Here is a 26,747-nt window from a genome sequence, read left to right on the forward strand (position 1 = left end):
GTTAAATCTTGGACTTCAGTTTTCTAAATGGTGAACAACACTAATAATCCCGCTAAGTTAGCTACAAAGTAACTTTAAGGACAATAACATCAATGTTTTGGAGTAGCAGTCAAAAAGCCTGGATCTGACTCCAACACGAAATGTGTGAGCAGAGCTGGAAAAATGTGTGAGCGATGCCACCTACAAAGCTGACTCAAAATTCCCACAAATGATTTGACGGAATATAATTTAAGGACACCAAAAATATTCGACCCTACTAAAAAACTGAATAGCTGAAATTGTAATTTTACCACATGCTAAAGAAGCACAAGAAAACTTTTGAGGTTAAAGTCAAAAAATAAACTTGGAAAAATAGTCTCCTTCTGACATTTAGCAAATAGATGAAATTTAATTCCGACTAAAAATTGGAAAGGTTTAGTCTGATTGTATGTTTTTGTTTTTTAGCCTGCTGTCATGCTGCAATAATAGTAATAGAGGTATTTTCTAAACATAGTAAAGCACAGACTGATGTAAAATTGAACACAATAGTAACTCTACAGACAGATTCACTGTACATAACAGGAGAAAGCACATGTCAAAACACTTGGAAAACAGTTTTAATGATGTTTACAACAAAAAAAGTAACTGTACATTTACAGTAAAAGATTATCTTTGTATGTGTATAAAAACAAAAAACAAAAATACAGCAGACAAATGCATCAAAATCTACTATGTATCCTGATTCACATACTTAAAACTCCTACACAATCTTTCATTTCTAAACCTCCAGGACTGGAGGCCTTTACTTATTTTTCTTTTTTTTTTATTATTATTCTTTTTAGTAATAATATCAGAGCAGTGTCCCTCTCTCAGTGTTGTATTTCAGGTGAAAACCAAAACTCCTTACATTCGAGTCCTGGAAAGTAAATCGATAGACTGCAGAGTAAGAAAAAGGAGGAAAATAAAACAGGAACACATTCCTTTAGATCAGCCCAAGCTTCCAACATGAATTGTTTTACAGAACGCATTTCTCGAGATACACTGACATAATATGTACATGGTTGTCATCTTTTTTTTTTTCTTATTATTTTTCAATTTTTTATTGAAAGCTGTGGTTGCCTGGGCCGGAAAACTGATAATCGCACACATGACACACCCAAAAAAACATACAAAAATACCATATCTTTAACCTACTAAGAGTAAGACAGCTCTGCAATTAGTTCCATGCTGTGACAGAAAAAAAATAAAATAAAATAAAGAGGTTACAACAAACAGACGCTTTTCACACAAGTTTTTTTTTTTTTTTTTCTTCTCAGAAATATACCAAAATATACATCTAAGCTTTGGAATTACTGAGGCTAAGGACTAAAAGCCAGAGCTGGGTTTTGTCTCTTAATACACATGCTGCAGGGCGGGAAGGGCGACACAGAAAGAGAGAGAAAGAGAGAGATCTTTGGTATCTGCGTTTGTCAAAAAAGTTTAAATATTTGGATTTTTGCTTTGGGATAGCGCTTGTGAGAGCCGGACGGCCTCGCCTGGAGTAAAGCCTTAGACAAAAGTGTCACCGAAGCCCCGTCGGGTCTGAGCCGGGCGGGGACGGACCGTGATGCATAGTGTCACAGAGTCTGTAGAGAAGAGACGAGGTGAAGGGAAGGACGTGTATTTCTGGAGACATGAAGGGGGAGCGAGGGGAAGAAGAAGTCCTTGAGAAAGAGAGAGACGCAATGGAAGAAAGCAAGGGAGGACGTACAAAGTCCTGAGCAGGTACAACGTGCACAGGATCCACCCTCAGCGTGTATTAACAAACATCACCCAGCTATCGCCACATTGGTTCGTGCCCGTCACAGAGGCCCGCTCAGCCCCCTCTGATCCCCGCCCACAGGCACTGAAACCTCTGCACCGACAAGACGCACATTCACTACGAGAAAAGCACAAAAAAAAAACCATCCCCTTACAGTCGAAACGCTTTGGGACTCTGGAGGATGAGGGACGTGGAGGGAGTGCAGCCTGGATTAGATGCTGAGCAGTGAGGCGGGGATGGGCGAGACGACGGCGTTGCTCGCGTACAATCAAGTTAGAAGTCTTTGGTTAGCGTTGGTACCACAGGAAACCGAGAGCGGGCCACGACAGGAGGAAACCTGCACATACTTGTACCGTGTCATAAATGACAAACAGAAATATGGACAAAAAAAAAAAAACAAACAAAACAGGATTGTCAAACTTAAAAGGAAGTGTATAAACACAAAGACGAGGGTAGGAAATTAACTAAAGTGGCAACAAAAGATTGCAGATTTTTCAGTTCTGACAAATGTAAAGACACGTGTGTGCACAAGTCGTGAAGGAAAAAAACAGCAGACATTCACAAGCACTGGTGTGTAATCTGCCTCCACCTTGTGGCAGTACAGGTATGAGCAGGCTTCTCCACCGACATTTTTTTTTTTTTACTTTTAAAAACATTTTTCTTATCTTATAAGTAGATTAAAGCAGGTTTCACTCAGTTTCGAGTTAAGAAATGAGGTATACAACAGTTTGTTTTGCCTTACTGGTGGTCCACCTGTTCTTCCTCCACAGCAAACTGACATAATCGGGCTCAATATAGTCGCCTGGTTGAACCACGAGAACACCTTGAAGTCTCAAGATCACCTACTGACAGTGAAGCACTAAAAGCCAAGAAAACAGCTCATAAGAATATCAAATAAAAAAAAGAAAAAACAAACAAATCAACCACAAACGGTAGGATTTTCCCAAAGCAGGCTCGGCGAGCGGCCTGCTTGAAGCCTGTGGCCTAATCAGTAGACGAACTCAGTCAAAATTTTTTTAAAAAAGAAGTAAGCACTCCTCTATAATAAACTTTTTGAAAGAAAAAAGAAAATCACTCCTTACACCAGCTGGAAGATGAGAGAAAATGCACCGTAAAGGTTTGCAGACAACCCAAACACACTTTCACACACAAAAAAAGCCACTGGAATTACAAGTAAAGCATTTCCCAACCTGGCCAAAACAAAACACACATCACTAATCTCCAAAATGCCCCAGATAGCTACCATTTCAACAAAATGCACCAGATTTGCCCTCACACACACACACCCCAACACAACGCTACAATGCTCATGTCTTCTACGTAACAGTAAGGCATAAACGATAATGTTAATCCTCTCTTGTCAAACTACAAAAGCCAGTGATCTTATCCTCTCACGCTATACAAAAAAAAGGCAAAAAGTTAAAGAAAAATGATTGTTAAAGACAACACAGCAAATCAAATTCACAACAACGCAAAAATAAAATATTAGCAATAATAATAATTATAAAATAAAGCAATAAGCTCAGATGCTTCAGCGTCTCGAGTTCCTCAGGTCAAAAACAGAGGCATCCTCACTAACTTCCTCTCATATTTTTGGTCAGGTAAAAAAAAAAAAAAGTGAATAAAGCATTAAAAGATTGCAGGGAGATTTATTCTTTTGAGTTAGCATGATAAACACTACATTCAATCTTGATAACATACTAGTTCAAATATAAAATATGAATATCTTACACGTGTTTATATATATATTTATATAGAATTAAGAAAAGGTTGCTCCTCTAATCGTTAAGTCTTTCCTCAGATAAATATTTCAGTAACATCCTATGGTGCCAGCTGGTTCCTCATGGTGCAGGTGAAACGTAATGACTAAAGAGGGGGGCAGGAACTGAGCGCCCCCTGCAGGGTGGAGGGGGCACAGACATCCACAAAGCTTTGAAGAGAAAAGGCTTTTACTTTGGCAAGAAAGATCTAAAAAAAACAACAACAAAAAACACTAAAACCCAGAAACACCCTTTAAATAGTAGTACTAGAAAATAGCAGTAGTAGTAGTAGTAGTAGGTTGTCCTTTAACGTTGTGGTTCCTATGAACAGTATAACCTCTGAATGGTAAAGCCAAACAGTACTTATACATTCTACACCCAGAAATGTTTAACGGTGAACCTATGTTGAAGTTTCTGCTGAGGTATATTTAGTCACAATTATTAAAAAGAAAACAAGGAGGAGGATCGTGTGGACAAATTTTACGACTTACAGTCACAGAAAAAAAATAAAAAACACACTGCAGGAACTAAAGTCATCATTTGGATATAGATCAATGCTACTTTTCTGTGGGGTGTGACTGAATGTGCTGCTTTGTAAAACAGCTTGGTGGGTTTACAACCAGCCCACAGACACAATGGGTCAAAGAGGCGACACTGAGACGAACATGAAGAATGTTCTCCGACGATTGGGTTTATGCATTTACACAGGTGAGCCCTCCCAGTGGAAGGGTTGAAACTACCAAACCCCACAGGGCGTAGTCGTAAAGCTATAAAGGAAGCATGCAGGCCTCTCGACAGCTTGGCTCCCCGTCGGGAGCTTCTGCAGCAAGTTGTTAAAGCTAAGTTTCTGTGATCTGGTTCCAGCAGCACCAAATCGGGGAGAATCTGGCATTTGGAGAAGAGGAAAAAACTGCTTGCACGGGCGGGGAAAGTCGTAGAAACCATGTGAACAGCAACTTGCGTGCTCCGGCAGGCACAGCAACTACTGAGTAAAACCGCTTTGGTTCAAGCTGTTGTTTTATGGCTGAATATTAGCACGAAACAAACAAACAAAAAATAAAGTCCATTAGGCATGGGCCGGTTACCTGTTACAAACAGTTCCTATGGTTAAAGTCTGTTTAATGTAATACCAGAGTTTTTTTTCTGCAACTTGAAGTAGTGATGCTGTGCAGCTGACCAAAAGAAGGCAACTACACTTTTCTCTCACTTACAAAACAAAAAATATATATATCAGCTGTTTGGAAATATTTCAAGCCTCAAAAAAATCCTTCACTCTTATTAAGGAACAACTCTAACATGACAGTCGGCCAAGCTACAAGCCGGTTGGCAAGGTGTTTAAAAAAAAAGAAATTAGATCTTCTGAAATGCGTAAAACTTGGTATTTTTACTCAAGTCTATCATACCGGCCCATGCCTACTTTCCACTACGGTTCAGAAAAAACGTCAAAAATGCTACTAGAACAGATTAGAAAAAAAAGGATGCCTTGAAAACGGCTCTGAAAAACCAGTTCAAAAATTGAGGGCAAGGCCCAGGTGGTAAAAAATAACAAATATGTCTCATAAAAGTAAAAAAGAAACCAATTTCTCACAACCATCGCATCCCTCTCATGTTGGCGAGTAGTGCTGCCAATTAAAAAAAGAACAAGAACAAAAAAAAAAAACAATGTTATCTTTGGAAAATGGTCATCAAAATATTGCATTTCTATATTCTGTTGACAATGAAGAGAGATTCTGCACTCATAAATATATCGACTAGACTAAGCTACACTGACTACATACAGCAACTATTTTAACAAATATTTTTGGTATATCTTAAAGTACGTATTCATTCCTCCCAAAATCAGGCAGACTGCAGCTCATCAATCCAGTTTTTTTTTTTTTTTGGTACAGATACTGTGCACAAGTTCATATATGACAGTACTACTATTAAAAAGAAAAAGAAAAAACACAAACCCACAATAAAATCCCATGGAGCCAGTACTGCGAGTACATGCCCCTCTTCGAAAAAAAAAAAAAAAACACACTGCCAGAAACTGATCTGGAAGAGCTGCAGAAAGCACATTGCAACCCAAACCACCTCGTCCGGATACGTGGCTGCAGCTCGCTCTCTATAAAAGCTTTCCACACAAATATTTCGAGCCATTTTCTGTCAGTGTCAACAATCCACAACTAGACCCTCATTTTACAAAAGCTAGGAGGCCTTTTGACTGCCACAGCGACTTGTAAAACTCAGTGTTTCCAGAGAAGAGACGCAGAGAGACCCACCCAGTCACCTCCGACCCTTAAAGCAATGATAACCTTTAAATCGGCCACTTATTACTTGTATTTAAAGCCTTATAACCACGATTGAAAAGTGATAGGTGAATATTAACTCATTAGAATTATATAGATTTTAAAGTCTAAAAAAAATACATAGAAAAGAAATGCAAAGAGTACAACGTTGATATGATTTAAATTGAGGCCTGTCAAAAGTATTAATAAAAAACAGAAAGCAAGTGATGCACAAACCCTTGTTAGTCACGACAAAACATTGTGAAATTAGTGAAAAAGACTCAAGTTTAAATGTTAGAAGGGACAAGATTTTGTTTTTTTGGTTAGACGTGTCAGTTGTGATTCTGACCTCGTAATAGGAGGAAATATGTACATAATAGTGTGAGGGTGCAGAGTTTGTTTGATTTTTTTCAGGCCAACAAGAGTGTTTGTGAAAGAAAATATTGAGAACTATTGAAAACAAAAAGTAAAGACAGAGAAAAAGCAAAACCTAAGCCCAATTATATTGGATGTCGTTTTCTTTTTGGTGGCAGCAAATACATTAAATAATGTTCTACTTCTAATGTGAAAAGTGTGGGGGCGGGTAGTGAAGCCTGTGTCCCCCGCCCGTAGTGACGGGAAGTAGTGCTCGCGGCAGGAAACGAGGCGTCGGGAGCGAGGCTTCACTGAGCCTTGGAGGCAGTGGTAATGGTCGAGGCTTGCACAGGCACGGCAGCGGTGGTGACCTGGTGGTGGGCGTCGGCGGTGACCTGGAGCCCGCCCGCCCCCGCCGACACCAGGCTGACGGGGTTGCTGGTGAGCAGCGACAGGTTCTGGGGGAGGAAGAGCGGCGTGGTCACCAGGTTGGGCGTGTTGGCGGCCGAGGCGTTGGCAAACAGCAGGTTGCTGCCGTCCAGAGACGTGATGGGGATGTGACCCCCCGATGCCAGTGCTGAGGAGAAGGCATGAGGATAGGTTTTAGTGTGCAAAACACAAGGTTTTCAATAATCTCTGTGCACCTTTAATTAATGCAACCATTTCTTATGGACTGTTTAATTTATCCAAACGTTACTATCCATTTTCTACAGATAGATTCAGTTCTTTATTTGCAGGGAGAAATAAAGATTGAATAGAAACAATTTTAGTTGTTTTTCTTTGAAATCAGTCCACTCAAATAATAAAACAGTTAGCAATGACGTTGACTTTAAGGCTGTTTTTGGCATCTAGGCCAAATTAGATCAGCGCTATTTCAAAATCTATAACACTAGCGCTTCTCAAATCTGGACTGGATTATCCTCCACTAAATAGAAATTCTCTAAAGCCCATAGAGGGATTTATTAATGGTTGCTACAGCGAATCAAAACTAAAAAGATCAATGAGTTTAACAAGAAGTTTTAATGTTACTAATACAGATGGCTGTTGTTGTTTAGATATTACTATTCCTTATTTGAAACTCTCAGTTTTATCTTTTAGATAGTATTCTAAACCCAGTGAGCACCAACTGGGTATTTCTAGGAGTTTTATTTAATCCATTGTTTCAGGATGTAATTTCTTACACAAAAGAAACACAAAAAAAAGAGAAAACCACACTCATTTTGCTAAAAGGGAAATTATCCAAAAATGTTTACTACTGGGTCATGACGCTGGCCTAGCACACACCTTGAATTGCAGCCAGAGTGCTGTTATTCATCAGAGGACTCAGTGCACTGCCAAGCCCCCCAGGAGTCAGGCTGAGAAGGGCGCCCCTGAAAACAAAACAACATTATTAAGGCAAATGCAGGCAAATACAGGGAAAAAAAACAACCTCTGAGCAAATTGTGGAAAAGTCAGAGACTAACCCTGGAGTGAACTGGGATGGTCCCATCAGTCCCGGGGTCAGCCCCGCAGCTGCAGCCATGGCTGCAAAGCTGGCACTAGTGGGCAGCTGTGCTGTGGTTAGGCCCGGAGCGGCCACCATCACCTGGCCCGTCGCTAAGGACGTCGCTATGGACGTCGGAGCCTGCGTGACCAGCGCCTGAATGCTGGTTTTGCTGTCTGTGGATGTGGACTGAACAGTGGTCGTGGATGGACTTATCGATGGAGCGCTGGTTGACGTTGTAAGAACAGGTGCGGTGGAGATGACCGATGCAGTGTTTGTGCCTCCAACTGTTGTGCCTTAGTAGATGGGGAAAAAAGAGGAATGTAATTTCTTTTCTCTTCATGAAAATAATCAGGTTAAACGCCAGATTTAATAAATTTAATCATTAATTGACAAACAAAAAAAGAGTGAAAAGAACAGGAAGAAAACAAAATCTTGTATAAACCTGCCCCATTCTCATGCCCATATACATTAAATTAACAACATAAGTTGGAAACCATATATAATTTACTCCAAAGTATGTAAAAGTTAATAATTTTTGACTTAAAGTCTCTTGAATTGGTTTAAAGTAGAGCATTTCTTCCAACCCCTCATCTAAACTGTGCCATAGTTTTACTCCATGCACCGAAAGTTTTACTTTTGCAAATAATGACTGTGATGTCGAAATAGTTTAACTGCGACTCTTCAGCTTGTTCTCTTTTAAAATGCGTATAAATATGCAAAGTGGCCCCCACCTAAACCTCCAACACTCGTCTCCAGCTGTTTCCTTTCAACTGAAAACTACTTAAAGTTGCTCAATAGCCCACTGCAACATTAAAGACACTCTATAAAACATTACTGAAGCTAAAACAACAAACATGTAAGCTTTTTGATATTAAGTAAGGATATCGACGATATCTGCAGCTTATTTCAAGATCGAATAAAGTTAAATATAAGCAGGAATGCAGCAGCTGCAGGCGTACAACACAGAGGAAGCTATTTGCCTATTCATAAGTTTGTGCATGCTGAGACGCACAGGTGTAGATTCACAGCTAGGGCATTTTAACACAAAGGTTGCTCTTAAAATATAAATAAATACATTATACAGACATCCACCTTAGATCAACTGATTCAAGGTTTCAGTCGAAGTTAAGACAAACACAAACCTGTGAAAGCCAAACTAGAGACACTGGTGCTGGTGAGAGGCATCACTGGGTTTACAGTCAGGGTGGTGGATGTGTTAATAGTTGGATTGCTAACAAGGCTTGCTGTGCTTGCCACCTGGAGATGAGGATATGGAGGACCACTCAGTGAGCTTCTCTGGGTTTACATCTTGTTTAAGTTTAGCTTAAAGCATGAAGTGAGAAGGATCAGTCAAAAGATCCAACACTGCTAAAGAATAGTTTAATGTGGGAGTGTGGCTACCAAAGGGCTGCTGGGGGTAAAGATGGTCTTGATGGATGTGCTGCCTCCTCCATTATTGACGCTGCTGGGCGGGTTAATCCGCTTCTCTTTCTGTCGACGATTGCAGAACCAGACCCGGATCACCTCCTTCTCCATGTTGAGCTGGTCAGCGATAATGCTGATCTCGTCAGAGGTAGGTTTTTGGTTCTGCTTGAAGAGGGCAAAGAAGCCAGGGATTCCCTGTCAGTACTGAGGAAACTGCAGCAATGCATCATCAAAAACAGCCTCACTGCTGCATCACAGTTTGCAAAAACTGAGTTTCAAAAGTAAGTTTTCAAACTTTTTCAGCACCACACTTGTCAGATAAAAACTATACAAATAAACTAAAAAAACGAGTTTCAATTCACCATTGTATGACATAATTAATTACTGTTATTAATAATATCTTATGATAGCATTCTGCATAGTAGGAACAAAATAAACTGAAATATAACAAAATTTTAATTCACTCTACACCTGACTGGTCTGAGAACAAAACGTTGATTTAACAAAAAAATAAAATAAAAATCAGCAATTTCAATAACTTTAGTGAATAAAATATACCACCTTCATTTCAATTACTCAAATCAATAACTCACTGAGCCATTAGGAATAATAAATTGTTATTACATTGTATAAATCTGTTTGTGTTAAATTACCTTTTGGCTCAAATGAAATACTTACACTATCTAAATAATACCCTGACTTTCTGTAAGGAGTTTTTTCTCCTAAAAATCTACTACAACTTTATTACAAAACAATGCAGATAGATTCATGTAATGCACTTCCCAAACCTTGAAAACTCAACCCTTAAAAATTCAAGCATTTTTAAGGATTTCAATCACCAATTCAATCAGGATTTTTGATTTCATGAACATGAGGCTCTCACCTCCAGAAAGCTCTTTTCTAAGGCCACTCGAATGTTGGTCTCGATACTGGTCCTTTTCTTCCGCCTGCGGTTGATGCCCTCTATGCCCAAGCCTGAGGAGCCCAGGGCGCTGGGGCTGGACAAGGACTGGTCAGATGACAGATTCTCTGCACAAACAGCACCGACAAAAGGAAAGGAGAGAGGTAAAGGCAAAGTAGATCACGCAAAACCCACCATCCTTCAACTTGGGTCATTAAGTTCAAGTTCTTCAAAATGCTCATAATGATTTGTTTGATTCAGGTGTGTTGGAACACCGATCCATCTGCCATCAAACTCAAGAAACACACTTTTATATTCAGGTGGGCTTAGGGACAAACCTGCATCATTAAGCCACTTCTCCAGCAAAGGCTTGAGTTTGCACATGTTCTTAAAGCTCAGATTCAAGGCCTCAAAGCGAGAAATGGTGGTTTGGCTGAAGTCGTTTCCATACAGCTTCCCCATAGCCAGGCCAACGTCCCCCTGCGATTTGAAGGGAGACAACGACACAGAAATATGAGAGTCATAAATTATTAACTGTCTTCTAGTCTCCTACTTCTGATTAACGCCTCTGAAAACTAATCTCTGTTCATTTAAATTACATAGTGAAGTTTTTTTTGGATTCGCAAAAATATTCTGATCAGAGCTTAAAATGGCCTACATGTGACTTTCACACATTTTTCTTCATTTAATAAGCACGGATCCATGAATATGCAAGCTGATTCCTACCTACATCCCTGCTGCTGCAGCTCCTGAATCTCAGTTTGGTTCAGTCACAGAAAACTAATAATGCTACAAGACAGGAAGTTGTAATTTAGGTGTAACTCAACTGCACAACTTCAAACTGGAGTCGAACACTAACTAAATGTGCAGGGCTTCCTTTATGTCTCTGTACTGGTTTGCAATATATTTCTCTAAAAGTGCCAATAGTATATGATACCTTAAAGATTAAGAAAAATTAAGAAAAACACAATTGATATATTAAAAACAGGGTTCCTTTGTAATTTATGGGTCAGAGTCCAAACTTTCTCAAACTTTAAATTCTTCTCCTAATTTTATAACATTCTGGAAAAGAGTGCAAAACATTTATCTAGTTACTTTATATTTACTAATTCCATTTAGCTTCATTTTAAAGTCTGCAACCAAAACATTGATCAAATCTGAAGGACATTATCCTGCACCTTTAATACATCTACATAAATCTTCCCATACTTTTCCAGACTTGGGAAATCAAAAGCAAATTTCCTACTTTCACAAACTACGTCAAATCAACTGGAGATGCTTAAAGCAAAGCACACATTTGTGAATCTAACTCGAAATCTTTTTCAGATGAATCTCTTGACCGTTTACCTGTGTGAAGCCCAGTTTGATTCGCCGCTGCTTGAACGTTTTGGCAAACTGCTCCAGCTCTTCAAGATCACTGGGCTCCTCCATCGTGGGGGTGTCCATCCGCTTGGGGGGCGTCTGACTGTGGGGCAGACTCTGAATGTTGGTGGTTGCCGTCGTACGAGTTGGAGATGCAGGCTGCAGAGGAAAATAAACGTAAATTAAGGAGTAAAGATAAACAAAGCACGTATAAGAAGTTAACAAAGTAAACAAACTTTGAATATAACTTACCTGAGTTGCAAGGGTAATGCTTGGTTGAGTCGGATGGAGGTTAGCTTGGCTTTGAGGTAGTTGAGTTAGAAGACTCTGGGCTGGCAATATGCCTGAAGAGTTACATGCAACAGGAACGTTTTAACATAATCCTGCTAATATTTCTCTCCTCTAAATCGTACGAGTAAATCCACTTGCCTTGCTGGGCCGGCGATGTCTGCGAGATGATAAACTGAGTGGGCTGCAACTGCGTTGCAATCGGGTGGCCAGACTGAACCAGGACAAACTGAGGCAGGGTTAGATTCTGCGGCAGCTGCTGCATAAAAAACAAAAAAAACAAACAAAAAAACACACACACACACACAATTAGCCAACTGTTTGAAACATTTTACTGTAAGTGTATGGATGGTGGCGACTTACAGGGGCGATCTGGATGGGCTGTGACAGGGGCAGCTGGGTGATCGGCGCGGCTGCGGTGGCCGAGATGTTGGCTCCAGTGGTGCTGCTCTGCTGGCTGGCGGAGTGCTGCTGCTGCTGCACGGCTGCAGCCAGCAGATGAGCTTGGGCCTGCTGGAGCAGCAGCTGCTGCTGTGCCGGGCTCAGGGTCAACTGAGGGGAAAAAACACACAGGAGGCGTGAGACCGGAGCGGCTGGAAACACTGAGAAAGTAGGTGGGTTTAGGTTTAAGGATAGATCACACGGAACATGGCTTCGATACCAATGAAAAGTTTATTGTCAAATGTGATATCAGTTTTTAATTTAATGCCTGGTATTTTTGGTTGTAATCTGGGTATATTTACTGGAAATCTTTCAGAGTAATTCCTATCAGTAACAAATTGCTGTTGATAACTTGTTGTTATTGATAGACTCAATAGCAACAAGTTATTGTTTGTTTTTTTTAAAATAATTTAATACATTGACTTCAGTTGGTGTTGATGCAACAAAACCACAAGTGTAGTTGTACTTTGTTCCTGCAACTTTCCAATCATCGTGCCTTGCAAAAGTATTTACACCTTTCTGATACTTCTCAGGTGCGCTGGCGGCAGCATCATGCTGTGTGGATACTCGCCTTCACCGAGGCTGATGAGATTTTACGCATGAAAAATTAAACAGTGGCAGTAAGAAAGTTGAGAGAGCCATCAGAAGTCCATTTTAACTATTTGTCCTAGATCTAAAACGCCATATGTTATAGAAAACTAAGGTAACCCATAACTCTAAACACACCATCTCCACAGTGACACATAGTGGTGGCAGCATCATGCTGTGGAGATGCTTGGTATAAAGATGGGTAGATTTAAAGGAAGAAAAAAGGCTTTAGCATGAGCAGATGCTTACAGATGTTTTCCAATCAATCTAACCAAGCTTGAGTTATGTTACAAAGAAATTTCAGTTTGTAGTTGAGCAAATTTGGTGGAGAAACCACAAAACTTGCAGCTGTAAGTGCAGAGAAAGGTACTACTCCAAACTACTGAACTAAAGGGCCTGAACATAAATATATGCAACACTTTTTAGATTATTTGTTAAAAAAAAAACAAACAAAAAAAACAAATAGACCCCAAATCATGTTTCTTCCACTTCAGTTATTCACTACTTTCTGTCAGTCAATCACATACAATCATAATTGTATGTAAACTCTGGTCATAACATGGAAAAATCAAAGCAGTGTGAATACCTTTGCAAGTCATGGAATTGTTAACTGCAAGTATTTTTGTAAATGTCCTTGCAGAATGTAACTTTTCACACAGATATCAAAGATAAACGAAAGCTTAGGCTGTTTTGTAAGCACAAATATGAGTCATCACAGGAAAACAGAGAAAAGGACTCATGCAGCTGCGCCAGGCAAAAGTGCGAATGAGCATGTTGACGTCGATGTTCAAACACAGATCCACATGCACAGTAAACATTCACTCCCGCATCGCACAGCAGCAGCCGTCGGGTCTCTCAGGAAAAAACATGGATATGAAATGTCTCAAATGCTCGTTTTACACTTTCTGTTATGGAGACATTTGAACATAAACTAACAACCACAGAGATGAGCAGGCAGACAGGCAGAAGAGGCTCAAACTTATCAAGCTATTATCATTTAATCAGCTATGTTTCTCCAGCAGGATTGATCGTATTGAGAGGTGATCACGGGAGGATGCACGTAACGACGAGGTTGTGACCGAGCACAGCGGAGGGGGGGGGGGCCACTTACTCCAGCAATCTGTCCCCCTGCCAACATTAGCTGGGTCTGAGGCAACACGCTCTGCTGGACGGAGGCAGGAAGAGCGGCCGAGTCTTCCGACTTCGACTGGCAGAAGTGGAGAGCCAAACTTAATTTTACGTCCTTTTAAGTCATAATCATAAAATATAGGAACAAGACACTGATGTTTTTTTAATTAAAGCAAATCAGATCAAGAAACGAAGCATCGTGCTAAACAAGAAGAACCATGACGATAAAAATCTAATTTCTCTGCTACCTGAGTGGCTCGGTCAGACTGCACCTTTTGTCTTTAAGCAGTGAGAGGAATTTCAATTAAAAAAAAAAAAAAAAGGCAGCGATAAAAGTGGGCATTTAAAATGTGTCGCAGCCTTCAGAGACAGGAAGCAGTGAAGTGAAGGGAGGGGAAGAGCAGAGAGGCTAATTAAAATAACTGTTATGCAGCGCATGTAAATTCTGCATAGATTTGCATATTCTCTGCCATCTGTTTCCGAGCAACCGAAGAGCAGCTTAATTAGCATACAGGGTTGATTAATCTGCCTTGTTGCCAGGCGACACTGAGAGAGCCTGGCTCATTTAAATGAACTCCTTGCTTGCAAATGTTGTCGTGCTGATGAGCATATCTCTCCTAGAATTGCATCTCTTTTTTTTTATGCAACTACTTTTATGAATATTTAAAGCCGTAGTTCTGCTGTATAAAAACCATCTCCTGTAACACGGCTACTCCTTGGATTAAAGCAAGAATTTTTGAAAGGTAAAAGTGAATGCAGCAGCTCATGCAGGCATGCGTGATGTGGTACCTGTTGGAAGAGGGCTTGTGCATGTGCGTTAGAGATTGTGGTTGGCACCGTCTGCCGCTGAAAGTCCAGTCCATTGGTTTGGACTCCTAGGGACAGAAACACAGACATGTTTTTAACAGTGGTTCAACCGAGAAAAGACACTGCAGTTAAAAAACAAAAAGAGGAACACTGAAAATATCTGCAGGTGGGAGGAAATGTTTCTTTAGATACATATGAAAACAGCTGCATGTTACTGATTAAATAAAGTGTTTACATTTGGAGCTTACGCAGGAATTCAAAGCATATATCAGCAAGAATGCAAATGTTTATCTTCAGTATTCAACGTAAGGTTACAGCAAAGGTTAGTTGCAGCAAAACGTCACTAAAGCATTGAAATAAAACAAAACAAAAAAAAATTATGGAAACTTTGGAAAGCTGATCAAATGAGTTTACAAAGATTAACAGGATGGTTTTGTGTTGCCAACATTTTTAAAATAAATTTGGGTCTGATTCTGAAACCTGTTGAATGAGGAGATAAAACTCCAAAAATTCTATATCTTCACCGTGCAAAAAAAAAAAAAAAAAAACTGAAAGAAAAAAAGAAACAGGCTGATCGATACTGACCGGTGTTCTCGTCACCACTTTCCATTTCACATTTAGAAGTTTCTGACTGATTATTCACTTTAGCATCTGAAAGAACCAGACAGACACATAATGAGATAATCTCATATCAACTGGTGCTAAAATATTACTACTGCTCTTCAAGTCTTCATTCATTCTCACTGATAAAAGCTACAGAAAACTCTAATTTAAAAAAAGCAAGATGCTACAACCACGTAGGATAAAACCTGTAACATTTGCATGTCAATATTCCAGACTAGCCTCCGACCAAACAATACAACCCAGCCGAACTCGCTCACAGTCTTCTTAAAACTCACCCGCTTTTGCTCCACCTGTGCTTTCCTGCATGCTTGCTGGACCTGTCGAGTACAACCCGCCCGACTGGGCAACCCCACCGACAGGATGTCCAGAACGCACTCCTTCCTCCCACGCCCCCCGCCCCCTGCCTCCCTTCTCTCTTGTTTTCACTCTCCACTGGTCAGCAGCGAGCACACAGAGACACAGGGACACAGTGGCGGTCTCTACCACACGGTCTGCTGAGCAACACTGGGAAACGCACACTGGGAAAGCCAACAGGGTCTAGGCAAACAGCTCTTCTTGCTCCCCTCTTTTCTTTTCTTACAGCACTGCCCCCTTTTTCTCTAGCATTCCCTCTCTCTGCTGCCAAGATTGCCTCTACTTCTGAAAAACTTCTCTCTCTCTTTCTCTCTCCCTCTGTTGCTGGAATGAAACAAACGACAAGTGCAGCTGGCGGCCTCCTTCAACACCGAACCCCCCTCCTCCTTTTCCTCCCTCCATCCAACTCTATAATGAAGCATAATCAGTATTCAGCTGATTAAAGCCGTATGCAAATCTACTCCTGCCTCGTTAGTGATGCAAGGCTTTGAAGTCCTGCGAGCAACGCATTTCACACCGGGCTCTGAAAGCTCTCTGCATAATTTAAAACCCCTATAAATATTTATCAGCTCATTAGCATATTAATTGGATGGCTTTTGGAGGACGATAAAAAACAGGGGAATAAGGACGATGGAGAGAGAGAGAGAGAGAGAGGGGGGAAAAAGTGCTCAAACTAGCACTCTGTGCAGCAGAAGGAGGGGAGGAAGCAGCACAAGACCAATTATTGTTTGAGCGTCGGCCTAAAAAGTAATTAGCTAAGAGCAGGTAAAGGGGCTGAAGACATCCCAGAATGCAACGTGAGGTCTGACAGCAGAGGGTTTGCAGTGTTAGCTGGGTGAACTGCTTCGATGGAGCGTCTGCGACTGGAGACTGGGCCGAACTGCTAAAGAGGGAGAGAGGGGGAGGTTTGGGTTTCATGTGGGGGAGAGGGAAAAGGCGGAGGGGGTGGAGGGTGTTGGACTCGCTCAATCGGAAATAAATAACTCCACATTAATCCACCAGCAGCTTGTCATTACTGTGAGAACCCCCGCGGCGAAAACATTCCAAAGCGAATGACTTCAGAAAGTGGGTGGCGGGCCGCTGGCGTCCATGTTTATGAAGTGTTTGGGGATTAACATATTTAGATTAGCTTTACATTCCATTAGTGTTTCGTTTTGGGGGCCCCCCTTTTAAAATTCACTCGGAGCATGTGCTGAGAGTTAATGCGGCAGGGAAGCGGCCCGGTTATGGAGCCGCACAGGTGTCCAACCAATCAGAGAGGAATGCGAGGCTGGATTTGGGTCTTCTGGGGAAGGGGCTTACCGACTAAATCCACAGCAACTGCTCCTGGCTAAAGGCCTAATCAACCTCTGTACGTACCAACCACTGCCTGACCAAATCACAGCTGACCAATGCTGATAGCCGTGCCAGCACCACGGTAAATACTAATAAACATGTTTTCTTCCTCATTTCTCTCTACATGTACGCTGAAAAAAATATTTTCCTTTCAACCAAGTACATAAAATTACAGCTGCACTGAGAAATAAGCTGGCCCTCATCACTTATTGCCCAGCCAGAAAATAAATACCCGACCTTTTTAACAATCACTGAACGCACCATACAGAAATACTAACCACTGATACTCAAGAAACACTCTTCAGTATAGAAGTTGTTATTAAAGGAACATGACTCAAAGTTGGCTATTTTAAATAGAGATGCCCTAATCCGATATTAATATCTGTATTGGTTCCAATATTTAAAAAAAAGTCTAGGTCACGTATCAGTGACAATTCTTGAGGGCAGATCTATTCAGTCTAATTCTATGCTTTGGGCTCTGAGCGAGGAAGTCTGCTTGTTAGGAAAACAAGCAGACTTGTTTTTCTAATGAAACAAGTCTGCTGTTTTCCTGACTGCTACCTTTAAACAGGGTGAGGCCTCAGCCATTAACCAACGCTGAACACAGCAGTAGCTTTGTTTGAACCTTTTTACGTGTTCAAATATTTGTTTGCAGTCTTTCTGGAAAGGTTATGGCGACCCTACAGGGAACACACAGGTGTTAGCATGGCTATTGCTAACCATGGTAATCACACCAGTCGTGCTGAATGCTACTGTAGGTTGGTAAAAGCTGCTTAAAGCATCACCTCTGCAATACTTTTGTCTGTTTAGAAATTTTGTGATGGAATATTTAATATATTACAGAAACATCACAGTTTTAAATAATTATGAAGCACCAACTGCACTCTCACTTATAGATGAGGTGACATTGCTTCTGGACCTAATATGAATCAGTCAGACAAGCTTCACAGGGCTCCTTAATAGTGAATGAATGAAAGATTTAAAATTTAACAATCCACCAAACATGAGAGGTTTCCCCAATCACACATCAACCCAGACAATGCTTTTATTAATTTGTAAATGATCCTAACAATTATTTTTCTACATAATCCCAAGGATTTCTCTGTATTTCTATTGTCTGTGATGTAGAGACAGCCTCAGAGGTTTAAAAAAACCTTCCTCTACTACAAAAGCATTGTTCAGTTACATTTCTACTCTAACCAGGAGGGAAATAATAACTTACTTGATTTTCATTTATTGTTGTGAAAGAGAAATCAAAATCAGCTCAAATCTGTCAAAAAAACTCTTATCTTTCATTTGCAACAGGAATTTGGGAAATACATCTTCAAATTCCCTCAGGTTCTTTAGTCAAATTAGTCAATTATGATTCCATATATTGTGCAGCTCTAATTGACTAGAGCTGCACAATACATGGAATCATAATTATTATTGCAGCAATATCGATATCTGCATTATCACAAAGAACAATTTTGATACAACATTATGACTGATATACGTCAGTCATAATGTGACATGACTGCAAATTATGAATGCCAATAGTATATTTGGCCTTTTTGATACACTTTTTTCTGCTCTTGATATTCACACCGTGTGTATATTTTTAGTGGCAGAGATGATAAATTTCACAAAAAGCAGTGGGGAAAATAACCATTGAATAGTTATAAATAAGTAACATCACGGTAGTGTTTGGCAATACTATCTTAAATGCATGTTTTCCTGCCCTAATTTGAATCTGAAAAAGAACTTGTTTCACCTTTTATCAACGACTTGAACTTTACTGGCACATTCTAGATGACTGCCTATTAATTGTCATAACACCTCTGATACTCAAAATACACTTCACACTATTTATCAGTCTTATTTCCTTCAAGACATAAATATTTAAACGATTTGAATAAAACATCACCACTGAAGCATGTTTAAATGGCTTGACATGTTCACACTTGTCAACAGTTTATTCAAAGATGAGCATGTCCATGTTTCATGTCAACTGTAATAAAAAGATTTTGAAGATATTGCCTGAACAAGGTAAACCTGGGGAGGCTGAGAAACGACTCTTCTTGTCCTCAAGCAACCAAATGAGAAAGCAGAGAAGAAGTGAATGCAAACTTGCTTATCAGCAGCGCTACACATACACGGCCCCTTGGTTGAATGGTTTGCAAAACCTCAAAGTGGAACAATGCATTATACAAATATCCTGCGCAGAGAATTTTAAACCGTTATCTCATTAGCGTTGTAATACGGGAAGGCTGGCTGAATTCTGCAGGGACATTAATGTGAGCTGAGAGATTCGACACGAGACTGAGCAAAAAGTTAATTAGTGCATCCTCATTCTGTACTACCACCTTTGTTTTTCAGGGTTAGCTGAGATTATACGGACACACTGTACATTTAGGTCAATCTGAGCACCATGCTGATTTGTTTTTATTGGTCTGGATGCACGCGCAAGGCAAATTATCTGTGAGTTTGGGGCCATTAACCTAAAAACACCACAACTTCCCAGCTAAGTGCAGCATCTTTATGCATATTCCAAGCAGATTCAGACTGTAGTGTAATAAACCACACCACAAAGACCAGAAACTGCAGCTGGACCAAGTCCACAAATGAGCAAAACTATATACAGCATCCCGTGTAATTTGATGAACAGTAATGGGTCTAACACCTCTGTAAGCTACCGTGGTTTCTCTCCTGGGTGGTCATTAGGCAACTTTCAGTAGACTAGGAGGAAAATCCAATCCAAGCAAATTAAAGTACATTTCTCAGGGAGGACAAGCCCTCCATTAAGCACATGCAACAGAGGTTAGCCGCATGACTGGTTGCTACAGTTTAAATTTACATGAACGTCACTGATGAGGGACATGACATTTATATTAACTCCTGGATATTCAGGTGGTTACTCATCGTTCTGAACCTTCTGCTCTGTAGCAAGTCAAAAGAAGCTCAACAAAGCAACATTCTTACTAATCTGTACATTTTCCTATGTATGACCTCCATTTCCACTCCTCACTGTTTGCAGCTAAAACAAGCTACAATAAAATACCAGCAGTAGTTTACTACAGATCTTAATTATGTCTGAGGCATGTTATCCGTTAGGAACAATGTGACGGTTATTGCCTGCAACATGCAACAACTTGCCTTTCCCTACTCTTCCTGAAAGCCTTATTAAAGATTATCTCTTGTTGCTACATCGTAAACATGTTGTCACCTTTACTTTTTATCTTCATCTAGACTGTTAATACTATTAAATGCTTAAAAGATGACCTAAGCTTGCTTATCTTTTGCATTGGTATTACAAAAAAACTTTTTTTCCTGCTAATTGGAATATATTTAGCAAGGTTTGCATGTCATTGTAAATTCAGAGTGGATTTTTTTTTTTTTATTCCCCAGAAACATGAGAAGTCCTAGGGCACCACAAGACTCTTATTATTATCTAAAATGTTGCTTCCACCACAGGAAAAAGGCAGCCTGTCTAACTGGAGACTGCATGGAGGCCCTCTCAGTGCTCTGAAATTGCATGTCCTGAATTTATTACAGCGGGTGTTACATTATTCATAACAACCGTGTTTACAACAATGAATATTCATGATGAAAGTACAAGGCTAGAATGAGGGTGGAACTGTGAAACTGATTAAATGAGAAAAAGTAGCTCCAGTTTGAGGGAAACATTCAATTCTCAGCTGTTATTTAAGAACCTCAATCTAATACAAGTCCTTTTTTTTCTACATAAATTAACACATTTTTCACAGTTGCAAATACACTACTGGAAAAATTTAAACACTAGCATGTATGAGAGTGTTACATGCAAGAAATAACCAAATTAACTTTTCTTTGGCAATCCCTAATGCAGTAAATTTAGTTTAAGCTCTTGGAACATAAAATTTGACACTTAATTGCATGAGACTGGTTTTGTACTTTGAAAGTGAATCAGTTTGGAGAAAAATGCAACTTAAACAAATTGCAGATAAGGTTCCCAGACATTGTTAAACATGAAAATTTCACACTGTTCCACACAAAAATCTCCTGCGCTACCACTGCATAGCCATTTTTAGGGAAAAAACACATACAATATAAATTCATGGCACATAGTTTATAGTTGCCAGGCTTTAAATATGGATTCCACAAATGGGATGGATGGATGAGACAAAATGATAAGGCGTGAGATGTAGTATTATGCAAATATTATTCTGTTCTGTATTTTATTTTCCCAGTACATATTCAGACTTAGAAAACACTTCCCAGCACTTTTAAGTAGATCTTTAAAAAAAAAAGCCTCTACGAAAATAACCAAGCAGAAAAATAAATCTCCATTTTGGTCAAATGACCTTTGTTATTAATACAAACTCCATCTGAGTGCAGTTATCTAAAGATAGCCAAAGATAGTTTTCATGAAGGTTTCACTCATTTCTTCTGCTGTTATTTCATGTTATCTGTTCATCTTGAACATCTGTATTCGGGTACTTGAGTGCTATTTTTGCACATTCAAATACTATAACATTAATGTGAGCATATTTAGTTTGAGCTGAAAGACGAAGCCAGAAAAAAAAAAAAACTACCACTAAGTGTGTTGGAATCAGTGAGTCTGTAGCTGCTGTTTGTGCTCCAATCGCTTTATAGGTGATTATAATAATGGCTGCACTGTCCCCTCAGAAGCAACATTTTCTTAAATATTTGTCAAAGTATACTGAGGTTTTAAAAAGTTATGGCTTAAAAAACAATTAAAATCTTCTGATATGTCGCTTCTGTGGTTTAAAGCTCTTTAAATACAGGGGTCCCAATCACCAGCTACAAGGGGGCCAATGTCCTGCAACTTTTCCCTTCGACACACCTGAATCCAGCAGGTTACGACCAGTACTCTGTAGAAATTCACTGTATTCTGTAGAGCTAACTATGCATTTTGATTCAGGTGTGTTGGCCAAAAAATGCATCTAAAAATTATAGGACACCGTTTCTTTAGAAGTGAAATTAGATGGCAAAGAGAACACCTCAGTGACTGAAGTTTATTTGACTGCATGAAGAACATAGCTCCCCTTTTGTTGAACACTGCCAGACAGCTTGCTGAAAGAAGACAATACCTTAACTTACAAAAAAAAAAAAGAGTCAAATTTGACTGTTTGAAAATACTTCCTGGCACAAAAACACAAAATCAAAATGTAGAGACCAAAGGAGTCGTCACCCCTCGCGCATATTAAGGTAAAGCTGTTAAATGCCTACATTTAGCAAGCTGTGTTACATAAGAACAATAAATATCACACATTTTTAATCTCTATATTAATGCCGTTATACCATTGTAAAAATACAATGCCAGAAAAGTTATTCATTGTTGGAGCTTATCTTTGAATATTTAGTCCAACAAAACCATGTTTGATTAATATAAAGATGAGTAATTTTTAAAAATAATCCAAAGAACATTTTTAATCAACCTTTATGTCATAGGTCAACCAATTTGGTATGCTAGCAAATACTTAATTTTTCTGATTTCTGTCAAAAAATTTTAAATAGCTTGTGCAAGTTACAGAATTTGCCAATAATTTCTATTTCATAGCAAACTTTCTAATGTTGAAAATGTAACATTTCGCAAGAACAAAGGTGACCTTTCAGTCAAATAAAACTTGTGTTTCAGAACAACTGACCCCTAACAAGGCAGAGCCCAGTATCATTTTGTAAATATATCATGGTAATATAATATCCCAAAATATTTCTTAAGTTTTGGGTGTGTGCGATTTTGGATCAGATATTTTCAAAAGTTTCAATGTAAACAGAGACACAATTGCTCAAAAACGATGACGCAATAAATCAAAATCGATTCTGTTCAGTTAAAGAAATCTTAACTTACAGAAAGGAATTTTTGGCTGAAAAAGAAAAGCATACGCAAAGCAAATAAAGTTATATATATAAAGCCAATGTCACAAGAGTGCAGCCCAACTTCATTAATTAACTCTAACTCCCATGTCCAAAAAGGAGTGGGTAGGAATGTACCCTTCTCAATGGGTTTGTGAGTTTAAAATAAACTAAATGAGAAGTGTAACAGCATGGAGTTAAATAGTGCTGTCATGCTGTGTCTTGCCTGCCCGGTCATGAAACCAGCATGGAGAATAACACACACACACACACACACACACACACACACACAAAACTCCTGCCTGTTATTACTGTGGCCTTCCGGAAGTGGGCCTCATCACCCCTCCCTGTGCCTGGGGGGATAACACAGGTACAACCTCTGAATTCAGTGCAGCTTCACAAAGTCCAAAGACAACCTTCCGCCGCAAAAGGAAGAAAATCACATTAAGTTTTCAAAACCAATCCTCCAGAAGCAACGAAGGCTGAACAGAATAAATTATATTCGGTTACAGATTCACCACACAAACAGTCTCAACTCAAGCAGAAAAGTGCACAGACCAACTTCTTTCAAAACACCGCTTACATTACCTCTTAAAAACACAACAGCTGCATCTTACGAAGCTAAAGTTACCTCCAGCACAATTGGTCTGATACTAGCCACTTAGATGATGACTATGCTTGGAGAAAAGACGATGATAATAGCTTTAAAGTGTTGTGTTGACATGCATTTGGTGTGTGTAAAATATGCTGAACTCCGCACTCTGGCTGAGGGAGGCCTGCATGAATAACACAACAGGCTGCTGCTGTGGCTCCGCTGCGCCGAGCACAAAAGACAGAGGCAAAATGCTGTAGAGAGGAGAAGAGGGGGGAAAAAATCACGTCGAACAGAGAGGCACACCGAGATGGCACTGTGCTCCTAATGAAAGCCATGTGTGCTGTGTTTAGATTAATGTCTCCGAGACGCCCTGGTTGTAAAAGAAACGAGCGCAAAGCCACTGCCCGACCGGTGGAGGAAAAAAAAAAAAAAAAATGAATATGCAAAGCTCCCTCAAAAGCCTCACTGTGGGCATCAACACAAAGCCAAGCGTTAGCCGGTGAGCTAACGCTAACAGACTACAAGCCAACTGCCACTGGAAAACAGATATATATACGCTACATATGAACCCGAGCCACGACGGCGATTACTAATAAAATATGCTAAGTTGTATTTGTCGACCGAGGTATGAATATGTAGCGGCGTACGGGCCGTCTAATCACACAAAGGGGGGAGGCATGTTTCCATGTATTTTTGCCGTCGCACTGCAACAGCTCGTTTCCTCCTCTGTCAAATTACAGTTTAAGCTAGCTGTGTGTAAACTAAAACAAAGCCTAATGTGGTCCACGTCGGCCGGTCGTTCTGTGTTTCATCTGCACTCTGCAACCATAAATTGCGAGTAACGCAGTTTGAATATGAGTATGAATATGTAAAATGCTGTAATCATTACCTGGTGCTGAACTCTCATCTTGACTCGCTGCTCCTCCGTCCGCCATTTTGAATATTTAACCCGAAATCCCAACCCTGAGCCTGCCTGCCTGCCTCACACACAGACACACACACCTACCTACACACACCCGCAACAACACACACACACACGCACATACAGTGACACACTACTAAACAAATACCTTGTTGTACTTTATGGTAAGTAGCACGTAAAATGCAGTGGTTGTGTTCCGCATAGATAGAAATATACGTTCAGTAAGAAATACAAAGTCTAGACCTCATGTTCACATAAAGAAACAGAAGAAGCAAGGCAGAGCAGACTCTTCGATTTATTGTGAGCTGTGGCATATTTACATACATAAATAATACAGTTTCCCCTCTCACTGCGAATTTGGATGTAAAAAGCCTCGGAGGGGAACACTGAGTAAACCTGAAAGTTTAAAATTGTCTCTGGAGTGATTATTCAAAACAGACTGACTTCCTGAGCTGACAGTTTTTAATCACACAAACACAGGTGCCTCTCAATAAATCGGAATATTATGGAAAGGTGGATTTATTGTAGTAATCAAATTCAAAATGTGAAACTCATATAAATTCACTTTCCACACAATAAGATATTTTAGACGTTAATTTTGATTATTACAGAAAATGAAAACCTCAAATTCAAATTCTCAGTAAGATTGCAAGATATTTAGGGCTGAACTCTCAAAGGCTTCACAATCATGGTGCTTGTCAAAAAGTGCATTTACTATGCAGTACATGGGAACACTTTTCATTAGACTAACATGTCTGTATTAATAATAATCCATACTTTTGTGAAATTCACATTTTCTGAAAAACTGTATTTGATTTTTATTATCTATCAGCCATTAAAAAACAAAATTAACGGAGATAAAGACTCTGTAATGAGTCAATGTAACATGAGTTTCCCTTTTTGGAGTAAAATAAATTAACTTTTTGATGATATACACATTGAGACAGACTTATCTCTTTGTTACAGACCATTTATTTGTCCATAACTTGTATTCAGAGTTTGTAGCAGAGAAAACAAAATAATCATTGCTTATCTGAATCAGCTGCCATTGGTACTGCAGCAGGGGTCATTAAACACAAAGTTGAATATCCAGAAATACAATTTAAGATTAATTGGGGTTTTTTAAATTATTTTCTTTGTTGTAACATATTAAATGCAATCAGTTTATTATCACTGTTAAAATTAGATTAAAATATGAAGCATGTACAAAAAGTCTAGTAATAATCTGAATCATAGGGGAGGGACACTCCAAGCACAACTTGTTTTTTGTCATATTGTGGATACTGAAGTTTCAGGCTGAAATGAAGATAAGCTCAGACTCTGTTGCGTATTGTGAGGACGTTGGTAGGTAGTGATGTTTGTTTCAGTTTCCTCAGAAAGTGTAATTTCTGCTGTGTGTTTTTCTACCAGGTGACGGCATCAAAGATCTACCACATGGTTGCTGATGCTAAGTAGCGAGAAGTGCTTCCTTTCTACTGTTGCCTTATACTTGATCTCATAGAGGGATTGTTGCGGAGTGAATGTGCAATCATCCAGGATTAGATACATTTTCAACCAACTGCCATTATGCAATTAGTTGAACTTGATTGGACTGCTTTATCATTTGATTTGAACTGTAAGTAATTCAGGTCTCTATCTGACTGCATTGTATTAGTATGGACTGGACTTATTTGATTTAATTAGCAGAAAATCAAATCTACATATAACTAATCCATCTGTCGCTATAATTAGATATGATTTGGACCAACTCCAGATGCCTTCAGATGAGTTTTTTTTTTTTTTTTTTTTGTAAATTGGCTCAATATTATGAAACTGCATTGAAAAGCCAAAATTACTTGAATAGTTTTTGAGACGTTTTGGAGCATTATTCTTGTTCAGTTGGGCTTTAGCAATATTTGAATTGCTCAACCACAGTTTGGGTTTTCAGATCTCTACTGGTGATTTATTTTGACCATTGGATGAAAAATGCTCTCTGATCTGAATAATGGTACAGATTACAAATTTTAATGCTTGAAGGCAAGCAACAGAATTTTCTGAGCAAGGAAAAAAGACAAGTGATTTATATTCAAACATAACATCTTAGAGAGTTTTTGACATCTATTTGACCACAGAAAGACACTTTCACTTCTCCAATATATAGGGATGTAAAGCCAAAATAACTTTACTGATGTTCTACCACTTCCTGCAAATTACCCATAGAAGTGAATTGCACTAAAACCCATTAAATTACACCACTTTCTTCCCTCACGCCATTGAACTGATGTCTAAGTTTTTATGTTTCGCTTTAATTCATTCTAAAACAAGTTGGAACTTGGCAACAAATAACAGGAACAGTAATAAAACCCTTTTAGGTTTAACCAGCAAACATAATTAAATCAAAAAGGTTGTAATCTGAAGAACACACCAACCATGAAAGAAATACAAGGACTTATAATGCAAAGAACTGTGCATGACTTTATATAAGAACCTGGAACATCCACTGTAATTAT

General features: G+C 39.4%; 1 protein-coding gene across 11 annotated transcripts; it reads right to left on the reverse strand.

Annotated features, from left to right (window-relative positions):
- Nucleotides 1–580: 580 nt before the first annotated feature.
- On the reverse strand, nt 581–24,276 carry pou2f1b (POU class 2 homeobox 1b). Of its 11 annotated transcripts, none has more exons than XM_032566865.1 (15): nt 24,226–24,271; nt 15,176–15,241; nt 14,573–14,658; nt 13,767–13,862; nt 11,990–12,178; nt 11,768–11,882; nt 11,591–11,682; nt 11,324–11,497; nt 10,315–10,456; nt 9,959–10,104; nt 9,052–9,240; nt 8,793–8,907; nt 7,628–7,943; nt 7,449–7,534; nt 581–6,741 (listed from the first exon to the last, which is right to left on the reverse strand). In XM_032566865.1, exons 1-15 carry the CDS (start codon nt 24,269–24,271, stop codon nt 6,473–6,475), a joined length of 2,127 nt encoding a protein of 708 aa, XP_032422756.1. In that variant the 3' UTR covers nt 581–6,472. The 11 variants fall into 11 exon arrangements, with proteins under 11 accessions (XP_032422756.1, XP_032422753.1, XP_032422755.1 ...); XM_032566862.1 differs by having other exon boundaries at nt 9,959–10,113; XM_032566864.1 differs by having other exon boundaries at nt 9,052–9,237; nt 11,768–11,885.
- Nucleotides 24,277–26,747: the final 2,471 nt, after the last annotated feature.

This window comes from Xiphophorus hellerii, chromosome 7 (genome assembly GCF_003331165.1).
Source record: "Xiphophorus hellerii strain 12219 chromosome 7, Xiphophorus_hellerii-4.1, whole genome shotgun sequence".
Taxonomy (NCBI): domain Eukaryota; kingdom Metazoa; phylum Chordata; class Actinopteri; order Cyprinodontiformes; family Poeciliidae; genus Xiphophorus; species Xiphophorus hellerii.

Coding starts and splice junctions, on each gene's coding strand:
- pou2f1b (XM_032566859.1), bottom strand. CDS start 24,271: ATGGCGGACGGAGGAGCAGCGAGTCAAGATGAGAGTTCAGCACCAG. Junction 15,242..24,225: donor AGATGAGAGTTCAGCACCAG/GTAATGATTACA, acceptor TGGTTCTTTCAG/ATGCTAAAGTGAATAATCAG. Junction 10,457..11,323: donor TCAAACTGGGCTTCACACAG/GTAAACGGTCAA, acceptor TTCAAATCGCAG/GGGGACGTTGGCCTGGCTAT.